This window comes from Drosophila busckii, chromosome 3L (genome assembly GCF_011750605.1).
Source record: "Drosophila busckii strain San Diego stock center, stock number 13000-0081.31 chromosome 3L, ASM1175060v1, whole genome shotgun sequence".
Lineage (NCBI taxonomy): Eukaryota > Metazoa > Arthropoda > Insecta > Diptera > Drosophilidae > Drosophila > Drosophila busckii.
Window position 1 is genome coordinate 1,414,366 of NC_046606.1, and position 27,291 is coordinate 1,441,656.

Here is a 27,291-nt window from a genome sequence, read left to right on the forward strand (position 1 = left end):
AGCAAAGGGAATGCTCGAGCAAAAATAATCTTTGAAGCATCAAGTGCTACTCATATTGCACTTATAGTTGCTGTGGGCGTCGTCCAGCAGCCATGTGCAACATGTTGTCGCAACAACAAAATAAAACACTTTCAACAAGCATTAAGAGAGAGAGAAACTGTAGCTCGGTTGGGCTGCAAGTCATTGCAGCGCATATTGATGAATGGGGTGTGCCCAAGACATCATCATCTACTTTATTGCTGTCATTATAAGCTGACTGCTATTTATTTATAGCCAGCTCACTCACTCTCACTCTCTCTCTCTTTCTCTCTTTCTAAAAGGCAGAGTTTGGCTGTTGTTTCGTACATGATTTGCAGGCAACTCTTACATTTTGCTTTTACCTTTGGGCAACTTATTCAAGGTTATGCACGCTCGACAATTCCCTACAGACTGGAATATATAGCATGCATATATACAAATGTATCTTAAGCTGGCAGCTGGCCAGCAAATTTCGCTTTCAACTGGAGCAAAAGTTCATTATAATTCCAACAACAAATATATAAGCATGTGAATCTATAAGATGCCAAATATAAAGTTGAGTAATGAAAGTCAACGTTTAGCAGTCTGTAAATAGCAGACGACTAATTGCGGTGCGTTTAAGTTAAAAGTGAAACAAACTAAAAGAAATTGAAAACAAAAATTAAATTATATTTATTTTTTGCAGCAAGAGCTCAGAAAGTGGCTCTTTAAATAGCAGACGACTAATTGTTTGCAACTCACAACTAGGCGTATACTTAATCGCAAATTGCTCATACGGGCTTCAAAATGAATATTAAACTATTTGTGGAGCAGTCGTCAGGTTTTCTCTATAAGCTTACAAACATTCTTAGAAATTTTGCAGCAATAATGTAAAATATTTAAAGATAGGAAAATCCTCAAAATATTGCAGAAAACTAAAGCTAATTTTAATGCAAATATGGCACACATTTCCAAATCTATCAAAATATTATTTTGCCACATTTTATGCACACACTTGTGCCTTCTAAACGGGGCATGCCCGTTGCTTATCTTTGGCTCTAGGGTAAATAATTTGACTGCAGCTCTGATTGGCAATCAGTCGCCTGATGAAAGATTCTATTAGTTATTGCCTGTGCGGAAGTTAATGCAGACAAATATATATAAGGCTCAAGCTCTCTACCTGACTAAGTAGGCGCTGCTGTTGCTACAAAAGGTCAAGCACCGCATGCTACATGCCACTTGCCACTTGACTGCCACACAAAATTGCCATTAGAACGGAGTGTGCTTAGGAAAAACGGAAGTTATTACACGCTGGCTCGTCGATAAGTCACATACAGGACAAGTCAAGTGGCAAGGACTAGACTACTTGCCTTAATTGAAATTGTAGCATCCACACACACACAAGCAGCGCCTGCAGCTACAGCAAATAACAACAAATGACGTGTCTGCGCTAATGACGTGTGCCGACAATAAAATAAAGTTATATACATATATATAGAAAAGTCTGTGCTGTGCTGTACTTGGTATTTAGATCATTGTCAGCCGACGCAAAGTCACAGCCTATTAGCATTTGTTGTTTTTAAATATAAGATTACAATAAAAAATAATTGAAATTCTGCGCTCATAGATTATTTTATTTATTTACATTTACTCTTTAAGTCATCAGCATTTTCAGCACTTGTAATTTATGTGATAAGCACAACACTGACATCTGGCACTCAAGCGCCGCTGGCCAAACTCTAGACCGAGACTATAGTACTATATAAACAGACAGACATAAATAATTATTATGTAAGCGCTGCGTGCATGGCATAAAATAAAAATTTATGACAGGCCACCACACACGATTTTACGCTCTTCACTTTTGTGTTGAATTTTTTTTTTTGTTAAAATATATATTTTGTTGATCGCGCCGCAATAACAAAAGCCTATTATTAATGCTGTCTTATTAGGCCCAATTTGCTACCACACTTGATAGCATAAATTTCAGATAATTATGTCACAATTTTAGATTTTAGCTCAAAACATGCGATAGCGTTGATATTATGCAAATTAATATTTAGCTTGCAATAATAAATGCAGTAGTTAAGCTACAATATACACTTTGTTGATAGAAAAATGTGATAAGAAATTTATTTCAATTTTATAGACCTACAAAGTTGAAGAAAATTTTAAAAATTGTATAGAGAATTTAAATAATTTTTTTATATTTTGCTGAATTATATTTAAAGTTTAGGTTGGGCAATGCTCAAAGTGTCACTTATTCAAATTGTTATTATGCATAATGAACAAAAACGCAGATAAGAAAGTGAGAGAGATAGAGAGCGAGAGAGAGAAAGAGAGGGATATATATATATATATATATATATAGAGAGAGAGGGATAGAAATAGAGATAGAGAGAGGGATAGAGAGCGAGAGAGGTATAGAGAGAGAGGGATAAAGAGCGAGAGAGGTATAGAGAGAGAGGGATAGAGAGCGAGAGAGGTATAGAGAGAGAGAGAGAGAAGGATAGAGAAAGAGTATCTGTGAAAGATTCAGAAACTTTTTAAAACGTTTTGTTTTGTTTTGATTTCGATTACACACCAAAATACCCCGCTACATTTTTTAAAGTGTATAAAACGTTTTGTTATCATTAACTTTATTTATTATATAAACAGCGACTGCATTTATTTTAATTACTATGACATCTAACTGAACACACTGAGCTGTAGTCTGGGGGATATAACAATCTGAACTGTCATGTCATTGCCGCAATTTGGAATGACTTGCTGACAACATAAATATCTCTCTATGGTTAGACCCTGCGCTACTGAAAACAAGTTTTGCTGCAATATATAAATAAACTGTTTCACATTACGTCAAATTGATGTGCAGTAAATGAGTTTGCATAACTAGCATAGAATAGTTATTAGCCCGAAAACCGTTGGAGGACAACCACAATCGCTCGCATATTTTTTTGCTAACTGACAGCAGCAGCAGCGGGACTTGTTGCAACTTGCAACATGAACAACCCATGCAAGATTTATGACAATTTACACAAAATGACTAAATTTACACATATGCATAATAGATTGTGTGTGTGTGTGTGTGTGCAGTCTCAATTTGTATGCAGTGGCGGCGTTTGCACAACTTTATCAATACGCCAGAGCTAATGGCGCTTATCGATTGTCAATCTGGGGCTGCCAAGCCGTGCGGGCAATGAGCCAAATCAAGCGGCGCCAGCCAACACACAATGCATGCCAATTAATTAAGTTTTAACACCAACGAACAACAGCTGCGAGAGTGGGAGCGAGTGTGAGGGGGTGTGAATGGGATTGGGAGTTAAGAGCGCCGCTTGACATCGACAACGTTTGCCAACTCATTTGGCTAATTGTCGTTTTTTCGACAGATAAAACCAAAGCCTAAAGACAAAAACTATTAGGCGCTGTAGCTTTGATTATACACTGACAGAAATAAACGCTAATAAGTTGCTCAATTACAAGCAACTTTAATTATAAAATACACAAACAAGTAGCGCAATTTTATAAGCCAACTTTAATTATAAAATTATATGCAGCATGCAATTTTCGCTCAGTGTAGTCTAAATGCAACGCGTTGCGCTTGCGTCTAGCGACTGCAATTGTAATTACGTACAGTGGGCGTGGCTGTTTAGAGGCGCCAAGCTGCTCACTTCAAAGGCGCTAAACGTTTGGCACGTATTTTTAAAATTGTTATAATTAAACGTACAATGCGCAATTAAAAGGTAAATGGACTATAGCGCGTACATTGATTGGCTGCATGATTAAGCTGCATAAATATATAAAATACGTCATTTGCAATAATAAACAAAAGCATTAAACATATTGAAGCTCTTTTGTTTAATGCTCTTTGCTTATAATTTATAAGCTGCAACGCTCGTAAACACACGAATATCCCAAAGATAATGCCCATTGTGTTACTAACGAAACAAAGCAACAAAAAGAGGAGAACAAAGTAAAAAGGAAGCAAAGTGCAACAGCAATAATAAACCAAAAATTGCATTTAATGTTGTAGCCACTTTTTTTTTCAAGAGAATTGCCAGTCAAGGTTGCGGGCTTTAAAGAAATAAATACAGTGAGTCAAAAAAGATATGGACGCATGTTTAGATTCGTGTGGGAGCTGTATACATAAAATTTAATAATAATAACGTAAAACTGTTAAAAGCAAACTTAACAAAAAGATTTGAGCGGCTTTATATCAATAAATTGTTTACTGCTTTTGTTAGTTAATAAATTAGATTAAAAGATGTTGACAATAAAGACGAAAAAAATGATACCAATACTTTTTATACTTACTGTATGTAGATTATATTGAGTTTGAGACTGTGGGAAAGTGTTTTTTGGAATATGCATAATTTAGTAATGCTTTAAGTCCAAAAAACACAGCAGCTAATGCTTAAGCTTAAGCTTACACAATTATGCGCATAATAAATGCAAATATGCAAGTGAGTAGGTAAACAGTTTGAGAAGCACTGCAGTGCTTACTAACGTGTTTGCTCTCTTTCTGTTTTGCTTACGCGCATATTTTACACCAGAAGCGTCGTGGGAATTTTATAAGAGGGGGGCGCCAAAGCTGCAAACTCAGCGCTTAATTGAGCCCCCACTGCATTTTGACTGCCGTCTGCTTGTGTTGATTCATTCATTAAAACATGTTATGTTATGTTATGGCCAAAAGACATAATTTCTGACATTTTACAGTGGGCACTCACTTGCGTTTTCTAATGCGATAATCAATATGCAACAAGTTGATAGCGCAACTGTCCACGCAAATACTTAAGTCATTTGTTGACCTATTTTGTTGCTAAACTGCAGCAACAATTAATGCTTGTCATCAGCAACTTTTTGGCTGAGTCAGCAGCAGCAGCAGCAGCATCAGCAGCTGTTGCTTCCCCTTCCCTCTGTCTAACTAGGCGTGTCATAGCCATTTAGCCAAGTGTCATTGAAGGCGCAACATTTGCAATTAGAACTTTGCATACAATTTCAACGTAATTCTAATTGACTCATTCACTAGGTCTGTGTGCATAATTTTTCAAAACATTAATTTCTATTTTTTGCAACTTTTGATTAATTTGTGTTATCATTTGTTTAGTCATATATATATGTTTTTGCTCTGGTTTCGTTTCCGCAACCAAATTTATTTTTTTTTTTTTAATATATGTGCGCCTTTTACTACATCAAAGTACATGCCTGTTCTGCTGCTGCTAAAAACAACAACAAACGCACAACTACAAAGGCTTAATATGTTCATTTGTATATGTCACAGTGAACAACAACAACAACAACTGCAAATATAACACATAAATAGTTACACGAGACTGCAGCAACAACTAGATTCCCTTTTAATTAAGATGAGCAAACATAGAGACCCGCATAGGGAGAGATAGTTTGTATTTCCAGTAAAAACAACAACAACAATTGTTTATTACAATACAGGTGGGGCTTATGTTGGCTTAATGTAAATATGTTTGTTGATAATTTGTGCATAACTCACTTAAAGAGAGTTAAGAGCGTAGCCAACACTGCAGCAAATTGAATTCGAACAAAATTCTAACCGCAGTACTCAACAATTATTTTTAAATAATTATAAATACTTTGCATACACTCACCATATGCAATTTTCTATATATTTGAATCATTATTTTCATGTATATTTTTAAAAAGCAATTATTCAGCAATAAAAAAGAATTGTTTACAAATTTGCTGTTCATTGCAAAATGTATGTCTAGAGCAATTACTAAAAATAAGTGAATGCAATAATAAAATGTAAAATTATACTCATACATATACATTTCAAAAATTGATTTTGATGCTAAGTGCGTGTCGAATTTGAAATTTAATTAAAATTGATTGCAAATTAATAACAAAACTAGAACATTACAACATTCAGCTCTCGTGTGTTTGGCTGACAGTTAATAATTGTAAAATGTTTAGTTTATGTGCAGTGCACTTTATTAACAGCGATAAATCAATAAAACTTGCCACAATGTAAACTTGAAAAGTGCTCGAGAGTATGTAAAATTTATAAAAATAATGTAGACGTCATCAATGTGTGATTCAGCGCATTAGATTTCAGTGACAGACGAATATGTATGCAAAATTTGTATAAAAAATGTTTATAATGCATTTTGCGCATAAGGCTTGCCTCAAAATGATTTATGAAATGTCATTTCATTCTGCGAAAAGCACGCAAATATTCTTTACAATTGAGATTGATGTTCTTTATGTATAAGTAGTGTATTTATAAAGTCGTTAACCTTTTGCGTTTGTGCACTTAATAATGATAACTGCTAATTTACATAATATATGCTTATATATCGTAGTTCCGTTCAAACTTTTTTATAGTATTTGCTTAGACTAGCGCATGAATGAATGAATGAATTGATAAAAGAAGCGACAGCTTATATACTATATATATAACACTGCAGCACAAGTTTTGAATTTACGCAGCGTATACTTAATATACGCTATTAAAACTTTGTTGCCCAGTGTAATTAGCTTGCTGTATTAGCTGTGTAAATAACAATTATCATCTTGGTCAATACAAAATTTAAATTGAATGTACATTATTAAAAGCACTATTGAACTTGAAATCTCTTTTGGCATTCACTGCCAGACTTCAAGTACCCTTTTGAAATTGAGCGAGCCAAAAGGTAATATTTATAAATAGTCAAGATCAGCATCATCGAATTGCTTACCTCAGGCTTTAATTGACAAAAACGTTTGTTGTGTCTTTAAGCAAAAGACTTTTGGGGGGCCCAGTGGTTGGGCTAATGCAGCATAGCAATTCTTTGCTTTTTGGTCAGCAGTTTCCGTATTCCGGCAGCTCGCTAGACACGGATGCGGATGCGGCTTTAACGCTTGACGTTAACTGAGTTGGGTTAGCACTCGTTACAGAAATGCACTGTAATACATATATGTTGGTTAAATACACTAAACGGCTGAGATTATAAACTATGTGGTTGCTTTAACATTGGCCTTGATTTTATTATTGACGGTCATGACAACTATGTAAATTATGCATTTTATTGGCGCTTGATTGAGACAAAGAGCTCTTTACACAATAGCACAAAGCAAAAAGCTAAATAAAAATATAAAACGCAACGAGATGCGCACTCAAAATGCAAAAAGTGAAGTAGCGCACAAAAGCGAAACGCACAATTTTCATATAATCAACAACAGCCGGCAATGCACACACATACGCATGCACTTATCACACACACACACGCATACACAGTTATTATTCTTAGCAAGTGCTTTGCTTAGTTTAACACTTATTTATGTTAAGCAACTGCAGCATATGCATTAAATATACAACACATTATTAATTTTATATTACGAGAATTTGAAACGCACGCCTGTTTGAGAAAATTCGCGTATGCCGCCGCCGCCCACGAACTGTACAGCTGAACGTCACAAGTCAGACTGAAAGCAAAAACGTTGGCGTTGGCGACTAAAGCTGACTGCGCTGCCGCCGCCGCTAGCGCCTTTCTTTGGCGCTCTTGCTCTGACGAATTTGTTTTGTGTATATATATGTGTGTGTGTGCGAAGTTAGTTTGGAAGACCAATTGCGGTTGCATTTTTGATAGCAAATAAATAATATATAGGCGTATATGAATATTTTAAATATTTTGTGTGCTAGTAATTTCCGTTAAAGATAACCAAGCATAAAGGGCCAGCTAGTTTTAATTGCTTATTAAAAGCTTTTTAGCAAAAGGATTTTCTCCTAGTGAGTTCCACATATGCTTCAATTATTAATGTGTAGTAATAAAGTAAAGCAGCTCAAATCTAAAAACTAACTAACTGCTATTAATTTAAAATTCTATAAATAATTACAAACCAAATAAAACGCTGCCGGGTGCTCAAAGCATTCATACAAGTTGCTGCTAAAGCCGGCAGCGCGCACCAAGCAGCAAGAGCGAGAGCGAGAGTGTGAGTGTGAGAGTGAAATTTAGGCACGTAAGCCGGCAAGCGCGTTCGCTGCTGACGCTAGCTGCGACGTCGACGTTATGTTGTCAGCTGCATCCTTAGCAGCGTTATCAGCGCGACACATGTAGTTCGCTCTCTCTTCCCACTCTCTTTCTCGCATGCAAAACTTTTTGTTTTAAAGCGCGCACGTTTTATCAACGCATTGCATTTTGTTGTTTGCTGTCGTTTGTTTTCTTTGAGCTCGCGCTCTCGTGTGCCGGCTGCGGTTTGTTTGTTTGTCTGTCTCGCTGTCCGTCCCACTGTGCCTTGTTTATTGAAGCAGCAGCAGCAGCAGCAACAGCATCATCGCATCGGCACGCATGTTGACCACTCCTCACTCTCCCTCCCACTCTCTTTTGGGTGCTTACTGTTGGCACATGCCAGCGCATTCATCTGTTTGTCTGTGTTACTTTGCTATTGCAGTCGCTTCCCCTCTCTCGCGCTCACACACAATTTCATTCTCAATTGCAATTGTTGTTATCGTCGTTGCTGTCGTCGGGCTTAAACGGCTTTTAGCGCCACTGTATAAGCCCCCGTGTAATCTGTTTAATGGGCAATTGCCTCTACCCCTTCCTCCTTCTCTGTTTCTGTTGTGCATTGGTTTATTTTATTGCTGCATTTTTCACACGCTCCGTTTGCCAATGATGCTATTGGCTGTAGCAAAAGCTTAGTTTACCTTTCCAGCCAGGTTAAAGTGCACCTGTTGCTTTAAATAAAGCATTCGACTGCTGTCGGTGCCTTGACTTCAACTCATAAATTTAAAACAAACAAGTTTCAAAATGCCTATTTTGCATAAACAAATACCACAGCTTGACAATGAAAACTACAAACGTTTGCATTTTCAATTAGTTAACGTGTGTCTGCAATTGAATTTGCTTGAGCAGCTAAAATTAAGCATTTATATGCTCCTAATTACGGACATATCATGTTAGACCGTCTTCATTAGTCGCAAATCGTGAGCTAAACCAGCTCTTAATTATTATAACCCCAGCGTTTTATTTTTATTATTACCTAGTTTCGTTTGTTTTTTATTTTTAATGCTTAAACCAGTTTAACTTTATTGCGATTTGCCGTTTTACTCAGATTATTATCAGCCTAACGCCAAGCGCTGTGATAAACCAAATGTGATCTTTATGCTAATTCAAATTGCCGCTAAAAGTTGTTGGAGTTGCCAGACTTGCAAATGTATGCCAGCAGTCACGAAGTTGGGATTTTATATTAGCGCCATCTATGGAGTATTTATATACAATACTGAGAACAGTGAGCAAGTTAAAACGCAAAAGCGTTTCGTTTGAAATAAATTATTCAAATTTCTATTTAAAAAATATGCTTTCCTTGAGAACTCTGCTCACACTCTCCAGCAATTAAGTAGTAGTTATAATAATTAATTTGTTACGTAGACCACATATGTTGAAAAGGACACGCAGCTGCTTTGAATTGTTGACAGTTGGTTAAGCGAGCTCGAGCAGCGCGGTTGTGTTTTCTCAAGGAACTGACAGTAAAATTATTAGTTACAAAGCTATTTTAAATTATTTATGGCTTGTACACCGTTCTTAACGCTTAACAATGGGGAGCAAATGCCTGTTCTTGGCCTTGGCACCTGGCAGGTAATTATATTATTAAAAGCGATGACGGCGCTGGCAAGTACATGAACATGACATTGCTCTTCTTTCTTTTATACAAGGCTAGCGATGAGGAGATTGAGTTAGCTGTAGATTTAGCCCTGGAGTTGGGCTATCGTCATATTGACACAGCTCCTGTTTATGGCAATGAGCAGGCTATCGGAAATGTTTTAAAGCGCTGGCTGGATGCGGGCAAAGTTCAGCGTGAGGACTTGTACATTGTTACCAAGTTACCGCCTATAGGTAATACATGTTGTAATTTATAACAAACGCTTGTTAATATTCCCGCACCCATAGCCAATCGCCCACACGAAGTGTTGCCCATGCTAACCAAATCCTTGGCGGATCTGCAGCTGGACTATGTGGACATGTATCTCATTCATACGCCATTCACTGTGCTTATTAATGCAGATGGCAATTTTCAATTTGATGCAGCGGGTCTTTTAAAAGTAGATCCAACTACTAATCATGCTGCCACTTGGGCCGAAATGGAAAAGTTAGTGGAGAAGGACTTGGCAAAATCCATTGGCGTCTCTAACTTTAGCCAAGAGCAATTGGAACGCTTGCTGCAGAGCTGCAGCATACCGCCAGCTACAAATCAGATAGAGCATCATGTGTATCTGCAGCAACGTGAGCTGGTTGACTTTTGCCAGGCGCAAAATATAACAATTACTGCATACTCTCCATTGGGGTCAAAGGGCATTGCCAGGATGAATGCTGCAGCAGGCGTGCCACGCGATTTGCCAGATTTATTTGACATAACAGAAGTCAAAGAGATTGCAGCTATTCATAACAAAACGCCTGCGCAGGTGCTCCTGCGCTGGATCGTTCAGTCAAACAAAATGGCGGCCATACCTAAAAGCGCAAACGCGCAGCGGTTGAAAGAAAATTTTGATATTTTCGACTTTGAATTAACATCTGAGCAGCTGGAAACGCTTTGTGGCTTAGATCAGAATATACGCATTTGCGATTTTGCATTCTATCGCGGGTAATTAGACAGCATATACTTAAAATACAGTTATCCTAATTTCACTTACTTGCAGCGTTGAAAAGCATCCTGAGTTTACGTTCAAGAATCAGTTTACTGATTAAGCAGCAGCCATCGCAGCCTATTTTCTTATAAATCATATTGCACACGCTACACAAAACACTAAACACTTGAATAAATTACAAAAATACACTTGATTGCACCTGTTTAATAAAATAAATTCACGTTTAAGCACTTTGCGACAAAATGACGCGCCATAGTTTTTCACTTTGGCTGTGGATGATATGTGCCATTTTGCCTTAAAAGTTGCGAGTATCATCCATATCGTTCACACTAATGCTGCTCGATATTAGCGTGGATGATACGTGCTTACTATCCAATTGGCTTTCAGCTCTAAATTACACATCCCTAGTCGTCTGCCTGAATTAATTAAACGCGTTTTAAACAAAAGCGTATATTTCAGGCAAATTTGCACAGCGAACGCTAGAAGAGCAACAGACAAATAATGGCTGCTTCAATGAGAGCGCTTCTTAAAGTACGCGGTAAGTGAAAACTGCTGTTGCGAAACGTGAAGCAAAAAAGAATTGAAAGTGAAAATTATATAACTTGCTATACAAATTGTTATACATAACTGTAAGGTGGATAAATCAGTGCGGCAACAAGTGGATTTATTAATTAATGCCAACTTTCAATTGTCAATGAATGATAAACAACGTGGCTGCAAAGCAATTTCAATTATGTACATATGTGTGAATGTCTGTGGTTAGAGTGAGTAAGCGAGAAGTAGAAGAATGAGAGCGGGAGTGTGAATAAAAGAGGGAATGGTAAGGGGTGTGGGTGGTAGTCAGCGATGCTCAAGGTTCGCATGTGACCCACTTGGCAAATAAACAAATAAAACTGGTTCGAGTAACTTTTTCAAATGTTGTTTTTTTTACTCTTTAGATGGCTTCGTTGCCGGCGTGCGCTGCAATTCGCAATACAACAAGACGCGTGGAAATCTAAAGCTCAATAGCGATTCGCGCGTAATCTGCCAGGGCTTCACCGGCAAACAGGGCACCTTCCACAGCCAGCAGGCGTTGGAGTATGGCACCAAACTGGTTGGCGGCATTTCGCCCAAAAAAGGTGGCACTCAGCACTTGGGTCTGCCTGTGTTCGCGTCTGTGGCTGAAGCCAAGAAGGCAACGGATCCCCATGCAACGGTTATCTATGTGCCACCACCTGGTGCAGCTGCTGCCATCATGGAAGCGCTCGATGCTGAGATACCCCTGATTGTCTGCATCACCGAGGGTGTGCCACAGCATGATATGGTGAAGGTGAAGCATGCGCTGATAAGCCAGAGCAAGTCACGTCTGGTTGGACCTAACTGCCCCGGCATCATTGCACCCGAACAGGTTTGTAGCAACAACAACAACAGAAACCTTATCAGCTCAGATGCGTAAAGACAACAACAGCAGCAAGATAAGCGCTGAATGTATGAGGGGTTCAAAGTTCAATCGCGTATACGTTCCACAGTTCGGTTTGTTTACTTGTTTGCTTTTTTATGACGCCGCTTTATGGCTTTATCGTTGAAATTAGCTTGTTGCTACAGTTTGCACGTATTTTGTGCATTTTTCAATATACATGTAGCTAAGCTTATCTGCTGAAATTGTTAACGCCTCAAGCTGTTTTATAATAATGCTCTAATTTTATAATACATATTAATACCTTACATTGTTTTCTGTAGTGCAAAATTGGCATTATGCCCGGCCATATACACAAGCGTGGCAAGATTGGCGTCGTCTCGCGTTCGGGCACACTCACCTACGAGGCTGTGCATCAGACCACCGAGGTGGGTCTGGGCCAAACACTCTGCGTTGGCATTGGCGGTGATCCGTTCAACGGCACAGACTTCATTGACTGCCTGGAAGTGTTCCTCAAGGATCCCGACACCAAGGGCATTATTCTAATCGGTGAGATTGGTGGTGTTGCCGAAGAGAACGCCGCCGATTACTTGACTGAGTTCAATACGGTAAGTGAACGCCAGCAGCTGCTGTCAAACTAACACTAATCAATACCTTTTTTTTTAAATTGTACAGGGCATCAAGGCCAAGCCTGTGGTTTCGTTTATTGCTGGCGTGTCGGCGCCTCCTGGCCGTCGTATGGGTCATGCTGGTGCCATTATTTCGGGTGGCAAGGGCGGTGCCAACGATAAGATTGCTGCGCTTGAGAAGGCTGGCGTTATTGTTACCAGAAGTCCTGCCAAGATGGGCCATGAGCTGTTCAAGGAGATGAAGCGCCTGGAGTTAGTTTAGATTAATGCCAACAAATTGAACAAGAAAGTGACAGAACTATGAAGGTACCACAAGTACGACTCAGAGTGGTATTGAGGAAGCGAAAGTTAAATGCGAAGCAAACAAGATTATTAATTAATTAAGCAAAAAGTCTATGAAGTAACTAATCGAAAGTGAATTATGTCGAAATCATAAATAAATTATTGTCCAATTCGCGTAAGTGAAAAAGGAAATTACATTGTTAAAATCGCCGTGTATTCCATAAAAAGTTAATAACTTAAGCAACTGCCGTAACAACCACCAATCCAAATACAGTTAAATAACTCAAGCACCATGCACTAAATTTAAAATAATTGAGTTAACTGCACTTGCTTCAAGGACACAACATATTAATTAACGTAAGCCTGATAAAATTGTTTAAAGGTATAACTTTTGAGCTCAAATAAATGTTAAAAACAATTTGAATGTGTGAATAAACTAATATTTTAAATTCATTGCAGTAACATACTGGCATCGATACTTTGCTGTTGCTGTGACTTGTGGTGGTCCGCCGATAACAATTGTACATAAGGTAGGCGCGCTTTTTTAAAGTATTTATATTTTTTGAAATGAAAACACACTTGAGATTTTTACCTTTTCATTTACCACATTATTTACTGTTATATATTTTTCAACACTTTTTTGCTTTTCATTCACTTACATATCAAATCGACAACATTTGCTTTACTAAAATTAATTTTAAACATAAATTAATATACAAATAACACAATATGGTACAAGGTTGATTCTGTTGGCCTGCTTTATGAATAACATTTTTCAATAATTCTTTTTTTTTTCCATAACAATATTTAACAACAAACATGAGCCAAGGAACACACATATGAGCGCACCACTGTCACAGATCTTAGAAACTGAATTTTACCCACTAAGGGAACTAGGTAAAATTGCAACAACTGTTGAAATCTGAAACAAGCTGCGCTCACATAGCGCCAGGCAAATGATAAATTGTATACATAATCAAACTATAGTCTAACGAACTTATGGGCTAAACTCTAAATTATTAGACGTAAACTAGATGATTATTATATTTACGATTTGTATGCAATTATTACAGTTGCTCTCAATTAACTACTACTCGAGAACTAAAACTAATGCTTGTTAAATGTTAAAAACTACTGGAAATGTTCATTACAGGGGCTTTATAAGAAACTAGCTTGCAGTTAGGTAAAGAATTCTAGGGACAGTGGTAGTGGTAAGGTGGTTAATTTTTTATTGTTATGCCTTGAAAGCGCTGAGGCGCAGAGTTGGAACACTAACGATGGTAACTATACAAATCAAGTTATTTAATGAAAGACAACTTATAGTTTTGAAATTAATCTATACCATCGATAGACGTTAAACCAACGCTACTGAAGCGTGCGAATTCGGCATGAGCTTTTGTCTTTTTTTTTTGGCAATTATTGATTCAACACTAGAGTTGTAAAATACTAAATGCTACTTAATATGGACTTTTTGAAAAATCTTTAGAAGCGCCTAGCGCTCACGTTTTGCATATGTGTATCGTATGTGGTATAGAAAGATTTTCGTAAAATCATAGAGGAAATGCAGTTAAACGGAATTTGATTTCGTAGTGTGTATGCCTTTGATATTAGTAGCTATACATATATATATATATATAATTCTATATGTTCATAAGCTCATAATAATAAATGTTCAATTTGAATTATATAATCATAAATTACATATACATACGTATGCTAAAAGATCTCTTAACAAAAACTTAGTCTTACTCGCTACTAAATGAATATGTCTTTCAACTTGTCAGTGTATTGGTTGCTGTGATTGCTGTTGTTGTTGTTGTGATGTTGTTGTTGCTGTTGTTGATTGTGATTATTATTGTTGTTGTTGATGTTGTTGATGTTGTGGTGTTCGGGCTGGGTTTTTGCTGATTTGGTTTTGCGTAGGTGCCAGGCGTACCACTAAATATGCAACTATGTGGCCTGGGGTACAAGTATTTGTTTTCATATTAATGGCGCAAAACTATGTATATTGCAGTTCAATTCAAGATATATTGATTTACAAGATGCAATGTTACAACCAATTTCTATGTAATCGTTTACTTGAAAATTTAACGGCTCTAGTCATCTGGGTCCAACCCGATTAGCTCCGCTTGCAATCTGCCCTTAGTCTTACAGCATATTGTTAAGCAAAATACTCTCAATGCGATACGAAATTGCGGCGACATGCCGGTCATAATTAAAATTTTCCAAAACGAATTCAATATGCCAATCCAAACGACTGCGAAATTGATAAGAGTACTTTGGATAATCTCACCCGTGACTACCTCATATAGACGTAAACATATCCAAGGCAACCACGACATCCAGAATGCAAAGACTAATGCGAATGACATCATATGACTAGGATTCGATAAATTTTCAGCCAATGCAGTTGCATATTCTTTATCATGTATGGGCTCGCCGGATCTTAACTTACGCATCATAACAAATATATAGCCGTAATTGTGTACAATCGATATGAGGCTTGGACCTAATACTAATATGGCCAATGTAACAGTATAGGCCGCCATATTGCCCCAGTCGAGCATACAAATATGCGTTACATTATTCTCTATGGGCATGGTATAGCCCAAAATGGGTGGACAACAAAGCAGCGCTGCCGATATCCAAGTGAAGACCATCCAGCATTGGCAGCTAAGAAAACAGATAGAGATATAGAATAGTAATGGATTGGATTGTATAGAAACCTACCGCGTCTTAGTCTGCACAGTCTCATAGCGCAGCGGCTTGCGCACCGCCAGATAGCGATCCACCGAGATCCACATGAATGTGTAGACCGACACAGCCCAGAGTGTGACCTCCAGATAGCCGGTGAAGCGGCAAACGATATCGCCGTACATCCATTCGCCGGTGAGCGCGGGATATACGGAGAATGGCACGACCAGCAGACCGCATAGTAAGTCAGCTATAGCTAGCGATAGTAAATAGTAGTTGATGACCTCTGTGGGACCTACGACCAAAAAAAATCACACACATTAAATTTCATTAGCGTTTCACATGCCATTTGGTGTTGTTACCTTTAAAGTTGGCATATGTGGCTATAATTAGCAGATTTGATAGCACTATGGCTACGCCTAGTATGGAGATGAGTACAGCTTTGGTAAGTGCCTCCAATTTGGAATTATCCTGCAGGTAGCTCATTTCCTGCATTTTTAATGGCCCACTGCACCACACACAGCAGTGAAAGCGCCGCTGGCTTAAGGTTATGCAAAGGCCCTCAGACTTGAAACAGTTGCGCTCATGACGGCCAGAGCGTCGTCAGGCTCTATAAACGACTGTATGTGTGTGTGTGTGTGTGTGTGTTGGTGTGTGTAGCACCTGCACACGCGAAGGTCGCGACGTTTGCCGCGCCAAAATTTGTATAATATTTTGTTGTAGCCTGCTTTTAGGCTGGCGCCGTGCCAACTTGCCTTGCTCGCTGTTTTTTTTTCGTTATAGTCACTGCTGCGGTTAAGGTTAAGGATAATGTTTTATGCAATTTTTCGCGTTGTGTGTTAGAAGCTCGTTTAAAATGTTTCTCTTCGTTTAAAATGTAACTTTAAAAACTACTAATAGACAATCGGTTCAATAGATTTTCTGTTTTTTGTTGTTTGTTGTAATAAGAATTCGCCAATATTTTAAGTTCTTATAGTTTTGTTAGTTAAATTCACAACGCTCTTTTGCTAGTTTTAAGTAAATTTTGTTTTTCTGTTTTGTTATATAATATCGCTACTAAAAGTTTGAATACATGTATAAGTTGTTATTAGTTTTAAATTTAAAAATTACACGTTTTAAATTTTGTTTTCAAAGTGGAAGAATTAATGATTACAAGTATATAATTTGTTTAAATAGATTTTTAGCTTGACGCGTACTGCTTCTGGTTGTTGTTTTTATTAGTTTGGTGTTAAATAACTATAATTAGAGCACAGCACAAATTTTAGATTTACTCTATGTATATTTATTTGCTTTGAAATATTCGTAAGGCTTTTGATGTGCTACGTTTTTGTTTAAAGTTTAAAATATTTAATTATTTATTTTCGCTGCATTTTGTTTGTGATTATCCTTTTGCATGTAAATTCTGGCTGTAGTTGGTGTCTTTGTTTTTGTTGTTGTTGCATAGTTGAAAATTGAAGTCAATTTAAGCTAATTGTGCGCATCTGGAAATAAATATTAAAATAGTTATGAGCTAATTACACTTGTGTTTAGTTGAGCTGCAATCAATAAATTAATACGCTTATTACGTTGGCAGGCGGCAAAATGCTTTTCTTTTTACATAAGCACGCTTATCCTGCCAAAGCGCCCACCCACCCAACAACCACCTCCCACCAGGCAGCTCTCTAGCTGAGCTGCATGCCTCTGACCCACTTTGGGCTATGCACTTGACACAGTTTGAGAGCCATCGCTGTCAAAATGACCAACAAAGCGACATCCAAGTGGCATTAACTGCAAAACAAGTGCACCAGTGGCTGTCAAACTGTAAGCACCAAGCAGCAGCAGCTGTTTGAATGTTACGCTTGCTACGTTAATTTGATAAAGAGAGTTGAATTTATAAAAATTCAAATACATAAAAATGAAAAGAAATGTTGTACTAAAAAGTTAGTAATACCTATATAGCTTTGCTTTAACTGATTTATTGTCTTGCCATTATTAATATTTACCCACAGTCTTTGCTTTTATCTTTACTTTATATTATTGTGATTTATGCTAATTGTAGTTACGTTCTTATCAAGCTGTCAACAATGTCAGCTGCTACGATTTTAAATCAATATAAACTACGATAAGACAGACAAGCACAAGATAGTCCAAGCGTTTGCTTTATCATAGACAAAGCGCATTATATTATTAATTTGCTGTCACATAGTTTGGCATGCATTAGTCACTTGATGATTGAGGCAAAGCTTTAAAGCCTGTCAAACTTATGAGTGACCAACTTTGGCCTATTTATATTGCCTAAGCCATCGATCAAAGCATGTGCAGCATCCGCCACACACACACACAAGAGTGGGCGTGGCCTAACGTTACTAACTGGCGACTGTAACAAGTTTTGTCATTTGCTTGATAATTTAATTAATGCCATAAGGGTTTGGCAGCTCTTGCACACGAGAGCTAATAAATAACAATGAATTGCACTTGCCAACACCCCACACCCCCTCTCGTACATCTTGTCAATCATTGCGTAAGCGACTGCAGCAGTCAGTCGTGTCGTCATCTGTTGGTTGGGGCGTGAAAATGTCATTTGTGCAAATGGTTTGATGGCGCCAACGCCATTGAGTCGCCATTCAGGCATTGCCATTGCCCTGGCAATTACACAGAAACTAACTGTTATGGTTGCGCGTCGATTTGTGTCACCCACACACACACACACACACACACACACGCACATAATGAGAGCTCTGCCGAACGGGTTCAGCGAACCTCAAGAAAATCAATAAGCACGTGCACGCTGCTGATTAATTATGAATATATATTATGCTTAGCCAAACTTATGTTTTGTTTTTGTTTTATTGCCGTTTTGGCAATTGCCGTTGATGAGCCTTTGATGGCGCAGCTCATTATGCGAGGACTGTGGGGCACAATTAAGTATACGCACGATTGGGCTGAGGCTTGCTTTCATTTTTTGTTCGGTAGTAAGTTGAGCCTAAAGGCTTATTTATGTGTCAGGGCCAAACAAAAGCGACATGTGCGCTGCTAATGCGCGCTATAAAATTACATTGTTACAGTGAAGCTTCACTAGCAATGCTGAAATTCAATGCAAGCGCTTTTCAATTCATTTAACAAAGCCATAGAATTGTGAAGTTTGTTCAAATGTAAGCATAGATAAATTTATTGCACAAAAGCTAAAAGTTTCTATTCAAATGCAGCAGAGTGTATGCGTGTGTGTGTGTGTGTGTGTGTGCGTACGTGTGATTACGTTTACGTTTTGTGTGCTGCGTTTGTAGATTTCATGTGAAGCTATAAAATATGTAGCCCATGCGTGTTTATGGTCGCAACAAACGCACACACACACGTACACACACACACACACACATGTATATGTATTGTCATGCTGGCCACATGACGCCAGCAATGTCAGTTAACTGATTTATAAAGTTGCCTGCCTTATTCAAATTGTAGCAGGTGCGCCCCAAAAATAAAGTGAGCTAAAAATAAAAAAGACAAAAGAGCTGAGCGCAGCGCGAAGGCCAAGGCAAGTGCAAGTGCTAAGAAGAGAGCAGGATACGCTGTGTTGATGACGTTGGCAGCTGTTACTTGCTGCAGGCGTGCGAAGAGGCCGGGGTGGGGGTGGTTGGCAGCCAGCACGTCATTAGAGCGGCAGAGGCTTATATAAGGCATGACCTCAGTGACTGCCACACGCTGTGTCTGCTGTTTACCTTGACTACAGCGCGCTCCCCCCTCTCTCTCTCTCTCACTCTCCCTCTTGGGTTTTTTGCACTCTCCGCTGGCTTATTTGCCATTGCTATTTTTTATGCTGTTTATTTTTAGTGTGTTTGCCAAGTTAATAGCCGCTATTTGCATAATTTATGCCTACGCATGTTTGCCTGCCACATATGGCGGCCGTACAATTGTGTCACAGCGCGTTGCACGTGGCAGCGAGTCAGAAGACTTGACAAAACTTTTTGCCAGCTCAAAGCTGTGCCTGTTGCTTGCCCCAAAGGCGCAGCACACAGCAGTCAAATTGCAACTTTTTGCAGCGAAAACTTTGTCTTCTCTCTCTTGCCAAAATGACAGCAAACAAAAGTGCATTCTATTAATGAAACTACACTGCTACAAAAATTGTTATAGACTTAAGCAAGTGCTTGCAATTTAATTAAAATAGTTCAAGTCGTACTAAGTGTGTTAAATATTTTATGTGCTACAGAATTGTAGAAGTTTTTGCTTGAGATTTAATTAATATAGCAGCTTGTAGCATTTATATATTATTATATATTTCAAAGCTCTACTTTCTCTCTTAACTTGCCACTTTAATAGCAGTGAACTGCTTTTGTCTGTTACTTTGCATAATTTGCTTCTTTCCCTTTTGGCGCTGTTGACCGTAAACGGAAATTGCTTGAGCGCTTGCTACAGTTAAATAAATTTGTCAAAGCAACATGACGTATACGCAACTTTTAGCTGAATTGTCCCAATTGGCACAAACTAGCTGGCTCAAGGACACTTGCAGCAGCGCCTTGGCGACGTATTTAGTTTCATCTTGCTCTTTCTCTATACATAATTTTTGTTTTACTGCGCGCACTTTGCAGTTTTATTAGTTTGTCACACTTTGCTTTGCTTTGGCTTTGCTTTCGCTGCTGTGACTTTTGATTTCCCTGGAAACGGCGAATGCTGCAACACATAAATTATTGCTTAGATTGCTGCAGCTGCTGCCAGTGGCAACATGACGTATGCGTAATAAATAAAGCCAGCGCTAAGGCTAAGGACAAACGTACGCCTGATAGCAGCTATCACATGTGTCTGTGTGTGTGTGTGTGTGTTGCATGCCACAATCAATAAAAAAGCAGTTGGCAGCACGAACGAACAAAATAGTTGCCTCCAATGCCTGCAACTTGACATTCAGCCAAGGCAGTCAGTTCAGTTCAGCTGTGTAGCCAATCAATAGCTCAATGCATCAATTTGTTGAAACTAGTTGCAGTTGCTGGCAGCTCTGTTGTCATTCTCTCTGTATTGTTTGGCAGCTATGCATTCGAAACTTGCTTATTTGTTCTTATTATATGCGCTGTCTGATTGATCGCCCCAGAGAGGGGGTGAGAGAGGAGTGTGGCTGGCATGTGTGCTGCATGACAATTGAAATAAAATTACACACACACACACACAGATACCCTAAGCAAGTAAATAAATGGGAAATTTCGTTACTGAAATACTTTCATTTAATTTCTGCTAACTGCTAATGAAGTTTGTAGAAAAATCTTTAAGCAATTTAAACTATAGTCAAGCTATAGAAGTGCACTGCAAAAATCTAAATATACAGCGCTCAAACTATATATTATATAAAATCTATAAGTCAGTCTTAATATAATTTTTAAATTTAGTCAAGCTTAAAGTGCATTTGATGAACTTCAACAAATTCTTGAGCTCAAACTAACTATCAGATCTTACTCAATTATTTGAAAGCATTTAGCTATATATAATATAATCTATAATCAATATATAGTATATAAATATAGTTAAGTGCACTGTATTAAAACTTTCTGCGCTTAAATTATTTCTATTAGCTAAAATCTATAAGCCAGTCTTAATTTAAAAATTATTTCACTCAAGCTTGAACTGCATTGTAAACTTCTAAAAATTCCACAGCCCAAACTATTTATCAGATCTTACTCAAATATTTTCAAGCATTTAATATAATTAATATTCAATATAATCTATAGTGAAGTGCACTGCATTGAAACTTTCTGTGATGAAATAATAATCTATTAGCTAAAATCTATAGCAAGTCTTAATACAGAAATTATTTTAGTCAAGCTGGGATCACCGACTTCAGCAAACTCCTGAGCTTAAACTATCTATCAGATCTTGCTCAATTATTTATAAGCTTTTAGTTATATATAATATAATCTATAATCAATATAATCTGCACTAAAACTTTCTGTGCTCAAAAAATCTATAAGCCAGCCTTAGTTTAAAAATTATTTCAGTCTAACTTGAACTACATGCTGAACTTCAAAAAATTCCACAGCTCAAATTATCTAACAGATCTTGCTCAATTTTTTACAAGCAGTCAGCTTAGGCCTGCCAAATAGCATAAAAAATATAAACTTGCCATATTTGATTGATTTATTGATATACCCGTTACTTTTTGTTTATAGCGTATGCGCCCCTTTGTTCCAGCGTCTCTCGCTCTGGCTCTTGTGCTTTTTTTTCTTGCGTCTGTGCGGCAAACGACACTTTGACATTCGCTCAGTTTGTTGCAACATGCTTAATGCAATCCACTTAACAGCTGCTTGTATTTCACACACACACACACACACATAAACACTAAACTGTGACTGACGCTAGGCTCTATTATAGCAATTAGTTGTGCTGCTGGCGCCACGCCTCCAACTCCCAGCGCTAAATATATATATATATGGTATATAGTATAGTATAAATCAGCACGCACATTGAGCACGCCCATGCCCTTGTCTTGAATCATGACTAGCGTCAATTTAGTAAGCAATTTGTGTGCGTTTGTATTCCAGGACACGCAGAGCAGCGCAGACCAGACCGCCAGGCAGGAAAAGCTATTTTTCCCCTTCAATGTCAAGCAGCAGCAGCAGCAGCGTCAATTGTTGCCAAAGCTTTTGTTTATTTTGGCGTATTTTAAACGTTGCTTAAGTAATTTCTCTTTTTTTTCGCTTTTCGCTGCTATTTTTGGGCGTATTTAGTGGCTGGCTTATCTGGCAAATATGTGGGCGGAGCTTGTTTTATAAATATGAATAAATAATTGTGCTCAAGCAGCAAATTGCCTAACGATTAAGAATTATTAATAACAATACACTGCTGAAGAAAAGGTGAATAAAGATATAAAAAAATATTACAGACTATAGAATCATGTAGAGTAGAGAAATATATAGAATATAGTCTTTCATTTTTGCATTAAATAATATTAAAAAAATACTATAGAATTATATAGAATACAGTCTTTGATTTAAGTCAAGCCCCACAAAGGTTTCTGTTTAATTTGACTTTTTTTTCTTAATCAGATTTGAATAATCACTGATAAATTTCTGTCTTATAAATTACAGAGCATTTAAAATTCAACTATTTATTTTTTAGGAATCATGACTATGTCACAGCTGTTATATATACAATGTATACAATTTATACGCCAGCATATTTATATATGTTTTCAAATATTGCTTCAAAAAGTAAATATAGCTCGTCGCTTTCAGTGTTGTTGTTGTTTATTATTTGTTGTCAAACTATTACTGCCAGAGCATAGCATATATATATAAAGATATATATCTGTGTATTTATACTTTTCAATTTGCCTGCCTGTGCTTTGAGTTTGGTTGATAAGCTGCGGCACACACGCGACGCAAGTAGCTGCCCATAAATCTTGTACCCAAAGCACATAATATATAATTTATATATATAAGATATATATATGCTATAAATAAATGTATGCTAAAGCAATTTGTGCACAGCATTAAATCAATTATAAGTTGTAAGCATTTTTAAATAGACAGCGACGCGTATGTAAGCCAAGGCTGCAAGCAAATTGCGTTTAAGCCTGAAAAGAACGGCGGCTTTAGCTGTTGCAAGCGGCTAATTGAATACGTGAGACTGAAACAATTACGCTACAGCTCATAAGCAGTGAAAGAGGAAAAGCTGCAGCAAAGTGGCTGAAAAGCCAAGCAAAGCAGGCAAGAGCCATTTGGCATGTAAATGAGACGCCGGCGCGGACCTTGAAGTATGCAATAAAATATTTTGCAGCAAGCTGGACATGAGCAAAATGTTGCATGTCGCACAAAAAGCGAAAACGCAAGTGTAGGCGATCTGCCTTTGAATTATGCAGAGGCGCAACCTTGAAGTAGCCTAGGCAACTTGCCACACACACACACACACACATGTGTGTTGCAACGCGAGCTGCGTACTTTTGTTTCATTTATAGGCGCACAAGGTGTAAAGTTTCCCATTGTGTGATCGATAAACTGCCATTGACTTCTTATATATTATATATGTGTGTGTGAGTGTCCTTGAAGGGCAACAAATTTACGACAAAATAAACAAGTTGGCGGCAGCGTCTGCGCCTGCATAGATAAGCCAAGACATATCTTTATGACCAAGACAAATTGCCTATAAAAAGCAATAAAAAAAATATCAAAAATGTTTGTTTGTTGCAACATTGCTGCAAGTTTTTTATGATTTTGGCAAACATGTTTAAAGTAAGCTTCAAATGAGCTTTCGCCTTTTTCCGGCTGGCTTAAGCTTAAGCTAATCCTAGCCACAGCGACTATTTGGGCAAACATGTAGCCAAATGAAGCCAAAACTCTTGCGCTCTGTGTTGACGCCGACGTCGGCGCCGACTGCGCTGTACGCTGTTCGCTTTGCTATTTCCTTTTTGCGTACGAAATTTTTTGGGGTTGTTTATGTTTTGCTTTGTTGCTTTATTGCTTTCTACTTTTGTGTTGAGGTAGGATGCGCCCAAGCGCTACATTTTTTTTGTATGTATAAGTGTGCGTGTGTGTGTGTGTGTATCACTAGGTGTGTCACAAAAAACAAAAAAACATTTTGTCATACTCACCTTTGACATGACAGTTTCTTTAGAGTGCTATCCAACAATTAATATTTGTTTTTTTTTTTTAGAAATATTCTATGCATTAGTTTAATTAAACATTGCTGTTGTTATGTTTTTTTTGCTTATATATATAATGTATAGATTACATTTTGTCATTGAACACGCTTTATCACTTGATTTTGTTTTTTTTGGCTGCGAAAAACTTCAGAAATTGTCTAACTGCGTTACTTAATATGCTTTATTACTAATACGACGCGTAAGCCACATCAAAGAGCTGCGCGCAAACAAAACAAAAAATTAATCAATTGGTATTTTAAGTACATGCATTTAACTAAAACGATAGCAAATGATAAGATATAAGAATTTATGTAAATTATTTAAATTTGTGCTGCGGCAAAAGTTTTGTAGTTCATTTTGCTTTTCATTTTTCACGCTTGCTGCTGCTTTTTTAACACTTTCACACGCACGTGCTGCAATCTCTTGGCCATTTTCTCTTGCAGTTTTCTTAATATTTGCTTTACTTGTTGGCTTTTCTTTTGCTAGCTCGACTGCTTGCCTTAGCCTTCAACACATATACACAGTACATTTTTTTCACACACACACAGACGCATACATACACACACACACATACAGCAGAACATGTGCGCAGGTGTGCGCCTTGATTTTTTTTCAATTACACACAAGTTAATTGAATAAATTTGCATAAATTTACGTTTGTTTAAATGTTTGCCAAACGAAAAACAAAACGCAAAATGTTTGTGGCCAAGCGAACAGCAAAGTTTTTTTCTTTTAGCTATTTAATTTTTTTTCTTTTTGGTTTGCTGGCCGCTTGTCTGCAAGTTTTTCTCTGTGTGTGTGTGTGTGTGTGTGTAGGTGTGTGCATAGTATATGCTCCAACAACCACTGAACGCGCCCGCGCTGCTGCTGCTGCTGCTGCCTGCCTGCCTGCCTGCTATGCTGCTGCTGCTGCTGCTGCTGCTGCTGCTCTTTGCGTGCGAACGTGCGACGCGCTAACGGTTTCACTAGCAACTGAGCATAGCTGGCAAGCTTTTGCTGCTTATATGACATGGCAGAGAGCGCTGAGCGCTGAGCTGAGCCAACAGCTGTTTATAGCTCACATGAAGGTGAATAGAGATGAGCTGTGATCTTTGGCGCAGTCGAACGTGCGTGTATAGTAATAATTTATAAAAATTTATATGCTATAGTAAACGAATTTATAATTTTCATTTTACATGCTTATTTAATTTTATTTTGTACAAAAGATAGAGTGAGCTTTAATTGCTTAAATAATTTACTTTTTTTTATTTTAATTTTTCGTAGTGCACAACATTTTGTTTTAAATTTTAACTGTTATTGATTGCTATAATTATATTTGCTGCTTGTGGTGAATTTACATGCAGTACTCACCACAGCTAGAGCGTCAGAGCGCGAGAGCGCGCGCGCGTGAGTAAAAACTGCAGCAACAGGAATAGAGAGCGCGAGAGAGCGAAAGCTTTCGCCTAATTTCGGTCAGAGCTGAAGCTGTGTGAAGCACATGGCATTTGTTTATATTTGTGTCGTTCCAGGCGTGCTGCTGCCTTGGAAGCGGCATAAAAATAGAATTGCATATTTTTAGGCTTGCGCTTTACAATAGAAAAAACGACAAATGGAAGCAGCGCATTCTTTCTACTGAATTTAGTAATTTTTTTATGTTCTAACCAAAAAGCAAAGCAATTACAATTTCGTCTATCAAATATCTATTAAAAAAAAATTTAAACAAATATCTTGGCGTTGATAGCAGCAGTTTGTAGTTAGAGCTGGGCAAGAACAGCGTGCACACTCTCAATCTTCCATAACGTTAGCCTCTGTGCTATTGTGACCAATGTTGAGCGCCATTTCGGCCTGTGAGTGCCGCAGCGGATACAAATGATCCATGTGATCAATAAATGGTCGCACGCCCTCTGGATTCTTCATATACTTGGCCAGGCTGAGGATGATGTAACGAAATATCTGATGATCACGGTAGGCGGCATTGGGGCGTCGCTTTTGTGGAGGTCTAAAGTGAAGCCATAAACGAAAAAAAAAAGAGCAGCGTTTAGTATAAACAAATCTTGTTGAAAGGCAACAAAAGAAAAGTAGCACAAGTTGATGGGCAAGCTGAATGGGCAAATGGTCTACGATAAATGCATCACTAAAATCATTTTTTGGGTTGCAGCTAAAATTTAATTAGCCCTTTGGCTTACCTTTCTTGAGCGCGCTGAATGACACGTCTACGGCGTACAACTTCTGTTCTACGGCAGCTCTCGCAGTAGGCGAAATAACCGCAAATTGAGATGACAACAACGGCGATGGAGTAGATTAACCAGCTCCAGCCGAGAAAGCTGCAGGGCAGAGTTGAATTCAATTCATTTTTCATTTCGAGCTACTTACGCTACAAATGTTGCATTCAAATCCTTCCAGATTTGCGAGACATTATCTCGCTGTGCTTTCTTTGTCTCGTATTTCCAGAAGGCAAATGACAACATTGTCCTTTTTTGTTTGGCTGCCTTTCACGTTTTGTTTCTCGCCTACAAACTCAAATGTGTGTGTTGAGAATTTTGTTTTTTATTGCCAAGACGTTTGTGTTATTGGTTGCTTATAGAGAGTGTCAAATCGAAAGTACGTACCGAAATAAAAATGCTAAATAACTCAACGAGTGTTGTTTACAGCAAAACAAAACAAAACAAAGCAATGTGGAAATTGATTATAATGCTTAATAAGGCAGCAAGGCTGAGATCGCGCGAGATGCACAATCATTTTACTTTTAGTTTCCGCAAAACGTGTCAAAACTTGCGCAATCGTGATCAAATAAATTATTTGCCGACTTGACAGTGTCAAAAGATCTAGCCACAGTTGCAACTTGAAGTTGCAGCTTGCATTTGACAATTTGCCAGGCTCGACTGCGACTGCGACTGCGACTGCGAAATTTATGGCCAAGTCAAGTCTTCTGTTGCCACAAAATGACATTGCATATTGCTCCGAAAATTGACAGCAACTGCAACTGCCCAGCCCCACAGACAGACACAAATTGTGGCACAAGCCTGCAACTCCATCGGAATTCTGCTGACACATGGCCCCCAACTTGTTCTAAGTTTATGTGCGGCTTTTTTATATGCAAATACTAAAAGTATCTATCGGA

General features: G+C 38.0%; 5 protein-coding genes across 14 annotated transcripts in view; 2 read left to right on the top strand and 3 right to left on the bottom strand.

Moving 5' to 3' along the window:
- Window positions 1–10,655, bottom strand: part of LOC108600006 (collagen alpha-1(XV) chain) — a 54,424-nt gene extending 43,769 nt beyond the window's left edge. For 9 of the 10 annotated variants that reach the window (XM_017987306.1, XM_017987305.1, XM_017987303.1 and 6 more), the window contains exons 1-2: window positions 7,369–7,437; window positions 6,711–6,916 (exon numbers count right to left, since the gene is read on the bottom strand). The gene's annotated coding sequence lies outside the window, so the exon portion shown is untranslated. Of the gene's footprint in view, window positions 1–6,710; window positions 6,917–7,368; window positions 7,438–10,639 lie in introns of those variants that run through there. The other variant, XM_017987297.1, reaches the window with a different exon arrangement.
- Window positions 9,348–10,787, top strand: LOC108600008 (1,5-anhydro-D-fructose reductase). The gene is made up of 4 exons (XM_017987311.2): window positions 9,348–9,587; window positions 9,665–9,845; window positions 9,900–10,590; window positions 10,646–10,787. Exons 1-4 carry the CDS (start codon window positions 9,516–9,518, stop codon window positions 10,692–10,694), a joined length of 993 nt encoding a protein of 330 aa, XP_017842800.1. The 5' UTR covers window positions 9,348–9,515; the 3' UTR covers window positions 10,695–10,787.
- A 193-nt stretch (window positions 10,788–10,980) lies between these two features.
- Window positions 10,981–13,107, top strand: LOC108598489 (succinate--CoA ligase [ADP/GDP-forming] subunit alpha, mitochondrial). Its single transcript, XM_017985144.1, has 4 exons — window positions 10,981–11,132; window positions 11,533–11,981; window positions 12,314–12,598; window positions 12,666–13,107. Exons 1-4 carry the CDS (start codon window positions 11,096–11,098, stop codon window positions 12,879–12,881), a joined length of 987 nt encoding a protein of 328 aa, XP_017840633.1. The 5' UTR covers window positions 10,981–11,095; the 3' UTR covers window positions 12,882–13,107.
- A 390-nt stretch (window positions 13,108–13,497) lies between these two features.
- LOC108600761 (G-protein coupled receptor 52) lies at window positions 13,498–16,642 on the bottom strand. The gene is made up of 3 exons (XM_017988521.1): window positions 15,958–16,642; window positions 15,632–15,890; window positions 13,498–15,574 (listed from the first exon to the last, which is right to left on the bottom strand). Exons 1-3 carry the CDS (start codon window positions 16,088–16,090, stop codon window positions 14,998–15,000), a joined length of 969 nt encoding a protein of 322 aa, XP_017844010.1. The 5' UTR covers window positions 16,091–16,642; the 3' UTR covers window positions 13,498–14,997.
- A 9,188-nt stretch (window positions 16,643–25,830) lies between these two features.
- Window positions 25,831–26,775, bottom strand: LOC108599262. The gene is made up of 3 exons (XM_017986057.2): window positions 26,544–26,775; window positions 26,357–26,494; window positions 25,831–26,169 (listed from the first exon to the last, which is right to left on the bottom strand). Exons 1-3 carry the CDS (start codon window positions 26,636–26,638, stop codon window positions 25,956–25,958), a joined length of 447 nt encoding a protein of 148 aa, XP_017841546.1. The 5' UTR covers window positions 26,639–26,775; the 3' UTR covers window positions 25,831–25,955.
- Between the last annotated feature and the right edge of the window lie 516 nt (window positions 26,776–27,291).

Coding starts and splice junctions, on each gene's coding strand:
- LOC108600008 (XM_017987311.2), top strand. CDS start 9,516: ATGGCTTGTACACCGTTCTTAACGCTTAACAATGGGGAGCAAATGCCT. Junction 9,846..9,899: donor TACCAAGTTACCGCCTATAG/GTAATACATGTT, acceptor CCGCACCCATAG/CCAATCGCCCACACGAAGTG. Junction 10,591..10,645: donor GATTTTGCATTCTATCGCGG/GTAATTAGACAG, acceptor ACTTACTTGCAG/CGTTGAAAAGCATCCTGAGT.
- LOC108598489 (XM_017985144.1), top strand. CDS start 11,096: ATGGCTGCTTCAATGAGAGCGCTTCTTAAAGTACGCG. Junction 11,133..11,532: donor AGCGCTTCTTAAAGTACGCG/GTAAGTGAAAAC, acceptor TTTACTCTTTAG/ATGGCTTCGTTGCCGGCGTG. Junction 11,982..12,313: donor GCATCATTGCACCCGAACAG/GTTTGTAGCAAC, acceptor TGTTTTCTGTAG/TGCAAAATTGGCATTATGCC.
- LOC108600761 (XM_017988521.1), bottom strand. CDS start 16,090: ATGCAGGAAATGAGCTACCTGCAGGATAATTCCAAATTGGAGGCACTT. Junction 15,891..15,957: donor CACATATGCCAACTTTAAAG/GTAACAACACCA, acceptor TTTTGGTCGTAG/GTCCCACAGAGGTCATCAAC. Junction 15,575..15,631: donor ACTGTGCAGACTAAGACGCG/GTAGGTTTCTAT, acceptor CTGTTTTCTTAG/CTGCCAATGCTGGATGGTCT.
- LOC108599262 (XM_017986057.2), bottom strand. CDS start 26,638: ATGTTGTCATTTGCCTTCTGGAAATACGAGACAAAGAAAGCACAGCGA. Junction 26,495..26,543: donor TTGAATGCAACATTTGTAGC/GTAAGTAGCTCG, acceptor TCTGCCCTGCAG/CTTTCTCGGCTGGAGCTGGT. Junction 26,170..26,356: donor ATTCAGCGCGCTCAAGAAAG/GTAAGCCAAAGG, acceptor GCTTCACTTTAG/ACCTCCACAAAAGCGACGCC.